Below are 12,329 nucleotides of genomic sequence, written 5' to 3' on the forward strand. Positions count from 1 at the left end.
GGCTGGCCTAGGCTTGCACTGCCAGCAGTGGTAGCAGCAGAGGTGTGATGGGGCATTGCCTTCCCCTCATTGCCGGGTCGCCTCCTGCCCCTGAGGGCTCCCAGACTATGAGAGGGGACAGGCCAGGCTGAGGGATTCCCCTCCCCCCCAGTGCATGAATTTTCATGCACTGAGCCTCTAGTACATTAATAACTTCCTTAAGAAAAATTTGGTCATCTGACACTCTGATCTTAGAGTAAATTCTATAAGCTCAAGCCATAGAAAAAAAGTGATGGCAATGCATTTTTCAGAGGCCACTTGAAGTACCTTGATGTTTCTTCTACTGAGGAGGCAAATCTGACTATTGTGATTATGTGCTATAATGCATCTTGTATATGGTAATCCGAAAAACATCACCTTTCACAAATCCTCTAAGTCCATTAACTTCAACACTTTCCCTCCATACAGCTGACTCCCACTATAGATGCTATGGATGGTATTAGACATGTCGATGAGAAAAAAGTAATGTTCACTAGCACTTAGCAAATGATCAGATTGTACAAGTACAATAGATATTTAATAGATATTTTTTCAATGTGATGCTCTTATTAGGATCGTTTGGGATATGAACATGGTGAAACTAAATGGCAATTATTTAATTTCAGCACCACTGCTCGGTATTCAAAGGAGAGACTTGCTATTCATTTTTGTGCCTGAATGCCCAGCACATAGGGCTTCCTGAATTTTAATCCTGAGCTAAGCACTTTACATATGTTATCTCATTTAATCATGGCAAATCCCTATGGGCTAGATAATGCTTTTATTCTCATTTTATAGATTTAAAAAAGTGAGGTTTTGAAAGATTCGATAATTTTCCCAAGGCTTCAGAGGGAGAATTAGACCTGAGCTCAAATCCAATCTCTCTGATTTCAAAGCCACTAGGGACCCAACCCCTTATTGAGATTTGTTGAATCAATATACTGGGAGATGGGTGGTAGCCTGCATGTCCTGCTGGTCACACAGGATATGAGGAACCTTCTAGTCAATTTCTCCTTCTGCCGTCCTGATGTTTCTTCCTCTGTCCCTATGTCAAAGCTACTATTTTTCTAGATCAAATTCTAAAGTAACCCTCATTTTATTTCCCTAGCATCAATATAAAATAACTGATTACCTGTTGAGTGTTTCCTTCCAACGTCCCGCGTGGCTCAGGGTTCAGGAACTGGAAGCAGAGCCGCACACAAATGAATATGAAAAGACAAGAGATAATTTGAAATATTGGGGGACCAGGCGGACAAGTCCAACTCAAGGGGAAGGACTTCCTCCTGTGCTCAGGCCTCACCAAGCTTTTATTGATCTGGGATGCACCCATAGCATAGCCCTTAGGCAGGTGACCCCCTGCAACAGGCAGACTAGCCCATCAGCAAGGATTTACATAATCATAAATGGGGGAGTTGTTTCAGCTACCACTGTCTGGACAAACAGAGGTGGTGCCTAGCTCCGACCTTTGCTAGGGCTTCAAAGGCATCCAGCCTTGGGGGGGGGGGGTTCTCTGTCTATGCTTATCAGATAGTGAAGGCAATAAACAGTCAGTTTCCCACAATTACCGTATGGAACACAAGTACTTTATAACCAGATATCTTTTTCCCATGTTTAATAACTTTATGAGTTTATGAGGTGTAAAGAGCATATTTCATTAGCCACTTATTTACTAAAACAGCTTAACTTTGTGAAGTAGAAATATTATACATCATAGCTTAATACAGACAAAAAAAAGTTTATTATTAATGAGTATATAAGTATTCAAAATATCCTGTAACCATAAAGGAACAACTGATCAAAGCAAGACTATTCCATGGGACGACATTACTCTCTTACTTGGATCTTGCCATTCTGGAATTACTTGTACTCAGAAATGATTTTGATCCCATAGCAAGGATTCATTAGATGACCACACACTTTGATGAGAATTCATCCTCAGGTTGAATCATTTTGGAAGCTGTTATGCTAAAGCAGTTTTGACTGATAAAAAATGGCATTTTCCTATGGTTCAACCTACTGGTTGCTCTCATCCAAGAAGTAGAATATAAAGTTGTTAGCCTTTTTTTAATTTTTAAATTGAAGAAAATTTAAATTATTTTTAATGTGAATCTGAGAGTTTCTATATATGCTGACGGATAACATATGATTAACTGCTCTACTTGGCTAGCACAGTGCTTTGAACTGATAAGTCAAATGAACGACATGTCCCAGGCCCACCAGGAAAACCACACAAGCAGCCAAAGCCCTTCATCTGTCGCCGCAGCAGCGCCCTGTCAGTGAGCAAGTAGACAGGAAGGAGAGACGTGGGCATGTCCTCTGTTTGACAGAATAGGTTGTAACTTGGCAGCCAACTGTGAACTTGCTAAAGGTCAAAACCTGGACTTGGCACTCACATCTCACAGAACTCGCTTAGCTAGATGTTTCACAAGTGTCTTCCAATGCGCACTGCTTATCAAATGGCAAGGCAAAAAAACAAGGAACATTTGTTGCTCTACTTGCTCCAATTTAGCAGCACTGTTCTGGGCTGGGTAGCCAGGATATGGAAGCTGACTCGCAGGGTCATTGTAAAGGAGCCGAGTGAACCAACACAGAACAAGGGGGACCTGAGCCTGGCATGGGTGTCATGGGCCATAGCAAGAGTGTGGCATCCATGTTGATATCTGGAACATGAGCAGATGGGTCAAAATCACGCTGGGCCCATTATGAGCAGAAAGGAGGCTGAGCATGGTAGAGAGGATGGCTTTAGAAAAGCTATGGCCTAACGGAAAATGAGCCCAGCAGTGTCTGAGGAGGGCAGGTAAGTGCTCAGTGAGAAGAGCAGCATTCTGGGCAGCGCTGTGACAGCACAGGGAATTTTACCTCAATTAACAATATTTCAGATGTAGTTGTATTATTCTGGGAAACCTGAGTAAATACTGTGTGTGATCTATTAGAGATACTCAATTCATTCTCTTCTTACAAAACCAAGGATCTGTGATAGATGTTCTGTGGGGATATGTCTGCTTTTTATATATACAACTTAGTCTATTCAGGCTGCTGTATCAGCTTAACATCGTCTGGGTGACTTAAACAGCAAACATTTATTTCTCATAGTTCTGGAGATGGGGAAGTCTAAGGCACTGGAGGATTCAGTGTCTGGTGTCTGGTGAGGGTCTGTGTCCTGTGGCATCACATGGTGGAGTCACTTTTCTAAGCACACTAATTCCATTCATGAGGAATCCACCTTCATGACCTAATCACCTTCCAAAGGCCTCATCTCCAAACACCATCACGTCGGGGTTAAAATTTCTACATATGAATTTTGGTGGGACACAAACATTCAGTCCATTGCTGTATATGCAAAAAAAGTGAGGTAGGCTGTAAGTATAGGTCTATCTAGACATAAGCAGTAGCAGATAATATTAGGACTGTGAATGTCTATAACCATTTATATTTTGATTTATACTAATTTAGGGATGGGTGTTATGTATATGTTAGACTAATATCTCTTGGTAGCAGGTTATATATTCTCAACAGTATTTTTAGTACTCACTTTATAGCTATTTGATGTATGAAAGACTGATTGAATGAATACAAACAACTGAGGGCATTTACTGGACAAATCTAGATTTGTAGTTTTGTAGTCCAATATAAGTTTCACATAATATTTTCTGTGGCCCAAGGCTTTACTCTTGTTTGAATGTTGACAAATCCAAAGGCTGGTTATATTCATTTGCTTTATTTCTGCTTACAAACATAAATATCTTACTAACTTTCAGAGGTAAAATGCAGACCTAATTTTGAAAAAAAAAATAAAAATAAAGGTGTTTTTTTTCTAAAAATCAAACCTCTTTTACTTAATTAATAAACTAGGTTTAAATCCATGGAGTAATGAAGCAAAATGTTGCAAATTTATCTGTTTAAAACTAAAGCTTTCATAGACAGAATCAAGGCTGTGTGATAAGATCAAAAGAAATAAAGTCTTAAGAATAGATTTTGAAAGAGGATTTCCTATAAGAGAATAACATTTCCAAAGGCTGTAAAAAATTAACTAGAGAAGGTATTGCTAGCTTTACAATCCCCAAAGAGTAAGAATTGCCACTGTAGGAATATTATGATGGTGGTTGCTTTTGTGAGTTTGTGTTTGCTTGCATGTGGAAACAGTAGAGAATTTGGAAAAAAAGACTTCAGGCTGTTTGTCATCAGTGGAAGATCTGGGGTTGAGGAAGAAGAATCACATTGTCTTGACTATGCTTGTTGGAATATATCCTATGTCACTCAAAAACAAAACCTTTTTGTGTGTGTGCCTACTTACTATAGCATAGAACTGTGCTAGGAGCTAAGATGGATGCTATACATATATACATACATACATACACACATACATACATACATACATACATACATACATAAGGGCCTACATGGCCTACCTGTGTAGAGACCACACAGGTAGGCTGGTAGGCCTGGAAAAACAGTTATCAGTGCAGGTCATTGTTACAAGAGCCAAATGAGCAGTGTGGGGCAAAAGTCAGAGAAGGTAGAATTGAAGTTTCCGTGAAGAGGTGGGAATTGGAGGGTGGAGCATTGCCACAGCCAAGGAAGCATTTGAAGACATTGCAGGGAAGTGGCTTAGGCCAAGAAACAGAGGCAGGAAAGCCTCAGAAGATCTGTTGGGTTCAGTAGGCAGATCAGTGTAGCTAGGTAAGAAGGTTCATGCAGGAGAGAGTGGAAATGAGGTTGGAAAGGGAGTCTCATGTTAGATTGTGGAGGCCACAAATACCAGGCTGAGGAGTATGAATCTTCCTGCAGGCAGTGGCGAATCATTGAAAGATTTTGAGGAAGAGATCGCCAGGAGGAAAGTGGCATTTTAGGAAAACCATTCTAGTGGCTGTGCAGTGGAAGCATTGGATTAGAGAAACCTATGCCAGGGTACCTGGGAAAAAAGGTTTCACAGGAAGACTCTAGAGCAGTGGTTCTCAACCTTCCTAATGCCGCCACCCTTTAATACAGTTCCTCATGTTGTGGTAACCCCCAATTTCATTGTTACAAATTGAACATAATTAAAGCATAGTGATTAATCACAAAAACAATATGTAATTATATATGTGTTTTCCGGTGGTCTTAGGTGACCCCTGTGAAAGGGTCATTCGACCCCCAAAGGGGTCGTGACCCACAGGTTGAGAACTGCTGCTCTAGAGGATTGTGTGGATGGGGATAATGGTAAAAGAGAGGGAGACATCAAAAATGATGTTCAGATTTTGAATTTGGGTCACCAGTAAAAAATTTAAAACCACACAAACTCTCTAGGGAAAACTACTTTTGGAAGGAAGACAATACTTTTAGATAAAGTAGGTATAGGATTAAGCATGGGACAAGTCAACTAAGAAACTGCAACACAGCACGGGAAATGTATTTGGGGTGTGGTAATGAGTACAGATTTTGTCATTTATTTAAATGGAAAATATGCCTAAAATTCAGGAAGTCACATTCTTCGGAGTTCTCTGGAAGGAATAATATATAGAGAGAAGCACAGAAAGCTGAAGGCTGAGAATCAAAGCATTTCTGCCTTAGAGGTCAATGGAGAAACATTGAGTCAAAACAGGAGATAGAAAAAGTAACGGTCAATGAGTCAGAACAGCTGAAGAGTTACAGAATCAAGGGCAAGGTTTCATGAAAACTTCCACCAAGTTAAGGAAAAGTGACCATACAACCAAAGATCCCTGAATTGGGTAATGAGCATGTCTTAAAGGTCTGTGCATTGGGAGAGGGATTGAAAGAGACCTTGGGGCCTCAAGAAAGCAGCTATTGGCTGGGAATGTGCCTAGTCAAACTAGTATATGCTGTAATCATAAAATATATACCAGATTTCAAAGATGTAGCATTTAAAAAAGAATGTTAAAGACCCCAGTAATAGCATTTAAATATTGACTACACATTGAAATGGTGATATTTTGGATATATTGGATTAAATAAAAGATACTGTTAAAATTAATTTCATCTTAAAAATTTTTAATAAGGCTCACTAGAAAGTGTACTTACATTGTATCTTTACTAGAGGCCCAATGAATGAAATTTGTGAATGGGGGGGAGGGGTGTCCCTCAGCCTGGCCTGCACCCTCTCCAATCCGGGACCCCTCAGGGGATGTCCATCTGCCGGTTTAGGCCCAAACCGGCAGTTGGACATCCCTCTCGCAATCCAGGACCGCTGGCTCCTAACCGCTCACCTACTTGCCTGCCTGATCACCCCTAACCACTCTGCCTGCCTTCCTGATCACCCCTAACCACCTCTGCCTGCCTGCATGATTGCCCCTAACTGCTCCCCTGACAGCCTGATCGCCCCTAACCACTCTGCCTGCCTTCCTGATCACCCCTAACCACCTCTGCCTGCCTGCCTGACTGCCCCCTAACTGCTCCCCCACCGGCTTGATTGCACCACTAAATGCTTGTTCCCCTGCCGGCCTGATCACCCTAACTGCTTTCTCCCTGGCCGGCCTGATCTCACCCTTACCTGCCCTCCCCTGCTGGCCTGATTGCCCCTAATCGTCTCTGCCTCGGCCCCCACCATCATGGCTTTGTCCAGAAGGAAGTCGGACATCCAGAAGATGTCCGGTCAATCCGGTCTAATTATCATATTACCCTTTTATTAGTATAGATTGAACATCACTGATCTAGACCTTCATAATGAAGGTCACTAATATATGGTGAAACACACACTCACATACTCTTTAATGGTTAAATGCGTTTTCACTCCATCCACCCAATTCGAAATCTTTCAAAATGTGCTTTGCATTTTGTGAGTATATTTTTGTATCTTGTAACCAGTATATTATAGAGACCCATTTGTTTATTTTATGCAAAACTTAGGTTATTCCATCTTACTAAACATTTGGCTCTTTTTTCAACCAACAGATGATGTTATAGTTGATGATCGCAGGACCTACACTCTAACTGATTATTTAAAAAGTACTATTAGAATGAAGAACTACAACTTGCGGTGGATTTCAGGTAAGGATTTTTTGGGGAAGGGGGCGGATTTTTATGCTTATATTCATTCCAGTTAGGTTGTGGAGCACTTTTATGGTACTGAGAAGATATTCTTGCTTTTAAAAATCATATAGGAAAGAATCTTTTTCTACCTAAGGGTGCAAAGGGAGTTAAGCTAGAAAGTTTATTTCACAAAAATCATGGACAAGTGAATGGATACCAGTGTAATTGTCATCACTTAACGTTTTTTTAAACTTAGAAATGCTTATTTAGTATTTGTGCAAACTTGAATCTTAAATTTTTGTTGCATAATTTTTAGCTTATGAAGATGTTTAATAGCAACTTGAAATATTGATCTGGTCGTTTTCTCTCTTTAGACCATGAATATCTCTACAAACAAGAAAATAATATCTTGCTATTCAATGCTGACCATGGAAACAGCTCCACTTTCTTGGAGAACAGTACATTTGTATGTTTAATCACATAATTAATTCATACTTTAAGGAAATTCTGGGGATTTTTTTCATAACCTTTTAAATTCTGAGTACTATCTTTTCATGCTGTTGGACTCTCTCTGCAGCATATGGCACAGTGGATCTTTCTCTCCTTCTTGGAATGTTCCCTGCCTTGGCTACTTTTTAGTCTCCTTTGACGATTCCTCCTCCTCTGCCCATACTCCTGAATGTAAGTGTCCTCAGGGCCCCTCTCCTCACTTGGCTGGCCCCTCTCCTCACTTTGCATGCTCTCCTTCAGTAAAGTCCATGCCCTTCCACAACCTCAGCATTCTCTTTCTGGCCTTGATTCTCCAGTATACACTTTTAACACTAACCTCCTCTCATGATCTAAACCTCTGTTTCTAATAGCTTGCTTGTTTCTGTAAATGAATGGTCTGCAGGCATTTTAAACTCAGTATCCCAAACTAAACTAGTTATTTTCCCTTCACTCTCCTAGCAAACTGAGAGCATCCTGCTCCTCTTCCTGAGTTCCCTATCTTGGTAAATAGTGCTCTCCTACAAGCCAATCCTCCTTGGCTCCTCCCCATATTTAGCTAATCAACAAAACCTCTCAAGTGTCTCTCAGGTTTCCATTTCACTGTAGAGTCCTGGTTCAAGGCTTGTTTCATCTTGTGATAGTGAGTATTCTAATGTGTGTCCCTCTCTCCAAACCATAGACCAGATCACTGCATTGCCCACATCCAGGGCTGAGACAACCCCTCTCATCTCATCTCAGTTACTGTGTCACCAGAGCACCTTTGTAAAAAAACAGATAAGATTCTAGCAAATTCATCTGCAAAAATAGTCATATTTCTGCTTCTTATATTTAAGTCCTAGCTATTTTTATAATTTTATGTCCTCTTAGCTTATATTTTGTCTGATATACCATATACTGTACTAGTATTCATGTTACACCTAACCTTTAGACAGTCTTTAAATATGCATACCCTGCCCTAACCAGTTTGGCTCAGTGGATAGCATCAGCCTGAGGACTGAAGGGTCCCGGGTTCGATTTCAGTAAAGGGCATATACCTTGGTTGCGGGCACATCCCCAGTAGGGGGTGTGCTGGAGGCAGCTGATAGATGTTTCTCTCTCATCGATGTTTCTAACTCTCCATCCCTCTCCCTCCCTCTCTGTAAAAATCAATAATATATATATATATAGATACCCTTTTTGCTCATGCTGTTCCCCCTACCAAGAAAGTTCTCTGTTTCTGATCCCCACCCTCACAGCTGTCTTTTCTTCATTAAAATTAATCCTTCCCTCCCTGGTTCTCTAACCCTGATCACCATCCACCTTTCATCATGGTCATTGGTGTGGAAGAATGTGCCATCTTTCCAGATTGGAAGCTCCCAAGGCACAAGCCTCATATCTAAAGCGATACCCTCTACATAGTAAGTGCTCAATAAATGGCAGTTAAATGGGATTGTTTAATTGTTCTTTTTTCTACTTGATTGGCAGGATCAATTTGGACATTCCATAAGTGATTATTCAGTGTCTCCTGACAGACAGTTTGTTCTCTTCGAGTACAACTATGTGAAGGTAACAGAAATGTTTTCTTATTGTGACATTTAAAGAATCCTAAGAGTATGTTATGTTATAACTGATTTCCAGGATATGTACTAGGTACATTTAAGATTGATACCTAGTAATATAGCAGGCACTAAAAACTTATTAATTCAGCCTGTGGAGGAGAAATGCTTCTCATTCATAAATCCAAAAAATGTTTTAAAAGACATTTATTTGAGTATTTGCAAATACTAAAAAGTATAGGTAATATAATATAGATACTAAAAACATAACAAAATAGAACTTATAATTGAAAAGTAAGTTTGCATGTCTGACTTGAACATCCAGTAATATAACTCCTTATTTTCTTTGTCTCAGCTTTACATGCAGTAAAACTCTCAATAAGTATTTGCTTTGAAAAATATTAAACTTCTCTTCCTTCAGAAGAGACTCTGCAAGGTGACCCAGACCACTCCCCAGCCTGCCTGTCCCACCATATATACCCCATTCTAAAGGGGAGCCCCATCCCTATAAGAACACTCAGCTTCCCCCAGTCATCCAGCCCCACATCAAGTTCTCCCACATTCATGGAAAGGTTACAGTTTGATCACACATCCTCTTCATGTTTGGGATGGCTGCAAAGCACCAGTAATTTTAACCGCAGCTTTTTGGTTATTCGTGGATTTGACAACAGTATGTGAAGTATAGGAAGTTGTGAGACGTAAGAAAAACCAAAAACCTGTAGAGATATCCTGCATTGAAAAAAAAATACAAAGCTGGGGATCCCCATCTCTGCTTGTTTTCTAGAATAAATGATAAATATTAGTATAAATACCTTATCTCAAACACCAATGCTGCTGTACTCGGGCCAAGCAAACCATCCCATATTCCGTTTCCTATTTTGGGATGGTGACTCCCAATCATAATATTTACCCTGGATTCACTGTGCTGGGCTCCATTTCCTGGACATGAAGACTAGATGACTGTGTTCTGCTAAACTTATCAACTATGAGCAAATCAGAATTCTATGCCAACTTTAGCACATCTGTTCCCTATTAATGGATTATTGTTTGTTTAATTCAGTGGTTTGTACTGCTGTCTATGTATTAAAATCACTGGAGTTTTACAAAATTCTCAGTGTCCAAGTTCAATTCTCAAATCAATGAATTGAAGTCTTTAGACTGAAGCCAGCATCACTATTATTTTTTTCAATCTGTAGATTATTCTAATCGGCAATCAAGGTTGAGAACCACTGAATAACATTGGCCTATGCTAAAGACTAACATATACAGACTGTGAGGTTAAGATAGAAATGGAATAGTAACTGCCAACTCAATTTACTATGTAGCCAAGCTCAGCAGGTGCACTAATTTGAAGTGCACTAATGGATGTATTCCCTGGTGGACCTTAGCTGGACAACCCTCACTGGTAATTTGTATTTGTCATGTCACTGGAATATACATGTGTATTTAACTGCTTATTCTATTTTCACTCTTTTCCTTCCTCCTGCCATCCATGCTTGTCAGGCAGTATCCAAGAGCTCCTTTTAAGTCAGATTATATCATGTTTATGCTTAAATCCTCATTATCATTGGCTTCCAATAGCTCAGACTCTAACACAGCATCCTCAGAAGCCTGTGTGATTGGACCCCATTCTGCCCATCAGAACCCATCTCCTACCAACTCTCTCTGCATTCACCATGGTTGGCCAGTGCTTCTCCTCCTGTGTGCCCCTTAGAATGACTTGAGGAGGTTTTTAAAAATACAGATGCATGTAACCTACCCCTCACCAATTAGCCCCACATACCCATGGGTGGGCCCAGGCATGGATAGATTTAAGGACTCCCAGGTGACCCAAGGATCCAAAGTTAAGAACCTTTAAATACACAGCTTTTTATTTTAATCAAACATTACTTTCATTTCTACCTATGGGCTAATGCATTTTCCATTGCTTTCTTCTGGAACTTTCTTTCCCCAATCATCAACTGGCTCTCCCTTTTTAGTAATTCAGGTCCAGGCTGGTTTGGATCACTGTGTTTAACATTGCCCTCTGTCATTCTGTTCCCCCACAATGCACCATTTACTCTCTAACATGTTAGCTTATTTTACTTTCTTCATAAATTTATTGCAAAACACTAAAATATAAGATTATTGAAAGTAAAGAACTATATCTTCTATGTTACTTCCCAGAGTATGCAATAGAATTTTCTGTGCAGCATAATTTTTTTGACTAATTAATGCTCAAGAAACCTATCCAGAACAAAAAATTAGTCTAATTTTATTCCATTTCCTTGGAAGGTCTGCTATGCAGTGTTCTTTATAGCCTACTTCATGACTTCTTCATGACTGAGTTAGTGCTTCCAGAAAGATCAGTTATTACTTCTAAGATATTTCTAAGAAGTAATGATCATTTCTAAGTGGCTATAAAATATAAGTGAATACATAAATAAATAAGTACCATACAGCCTGGTATGGATGTTCTCCTACCATCTTTACTCATTGCCTAATGCGCTAGAAACAGTAGCCTCACCTATCACACATTGATAATTCCAGGAGCCTTGCTAAGCACTTCACTTATTTCATAGCTATTTCATCCTTCTGAGCACTTCACATGCATTCTCATTCACATGAGATTATTGTTGTCATTGTGGACATTTTCATAAAGAGAAAATTGAAGCTTAGAGAGAAACTTGTCTGCTGTTACACCTTAGAGACTTATCTTAGTCCATTTAAGTGGCTGTAACAGCATACCACAGACTGGATGGCTTAATCACAGAAATTTATTTCTCACTGTCTGGAGGCTGAGAAGTCAAAATCAAGGTGCTGGCAGAGTCAGTGTCTGGTGAGGTGCTGCTTTCTGGATCATAACTGGCCATCTTCTCTGCATATCCTTACATGGTGGTCAGGGCAAAGAATCTCTCTGGAGTCTCTTATAAGGGAACTAATGCATTCATGAGGGCTCCAACCTCTTGAGCTAATTTTAGTCACCACCCAAAGGCCCCACCTCCAAATATGATCACATTGGGGACTTCAACATATGATTTAGGGATGGGAGGTATAAATATTCAGTCTATAGCAAGACTTGAATCCAGGTTAGAAGACTCTGTAATCTTTCCTATCTTTGTGCTTCCATTTTTCTCTGCTACAATACTTTCATTTACCTCTTCTCTGTGTGAACATCCTCTGCCACTGAAACTTGGTCCAAGAATCACCTTTTGTAGGGCTTTTTCTCTCCCCAAGGCCCAATTTATGATTTCTACCTATCCCCACCCATCTCTATTTAATCTTCTGTGATTCTTTTCTTGTATTCACTTGTTCATGTCCCCCATTCAACTATGAATCTTC

At 40.0% G+C, this 12,329-nt stretch overlaps 1 protein-coding gene across 1 annotated transcript in view; it reads left to right on the top strand.

Moving 5' to 3' along the window:
• DPP4 (dipeptidyl peptidase 4) overlaps positions 1-12,329 on the top strand; it is a gene marked incomplete at its 5' end in the record, with an annotated part of 86,172 nt that overhangs the window by 16,763 nt on the left and 57,080 nt on the right. The window contains 3 exons of the mRNA XM_081095210.1: positions 6,907-7,002; positions 7,359-7,450; positions 8,938-9,018. Of these exons, the coding sequence (XP_080951336.1) occupies positions 6,907-7,002; positions 7,359-7,450; positions 8,938-9,018 (269 nt within the window). The remainder of the gene's footprint in view (positions 1-6,906; positions 7,003-7,358; positions 7,451-8,937; positions 9,019-12,329) is intronic.

The sequence above is a fragment of the Myotis nattereri genome, assembly GCF_964212035.1.
Source record: "Myotis nattereri genome assembly, chromosome: 7".
In the NCBI taxonomy this organism is placed as follows: domain Eukaryota; kingdom Metazoa; phylum Chordata; class Mammalia; order Chiroptera; family Vespertilionidae; genus Myotis; species Myotis nattereri.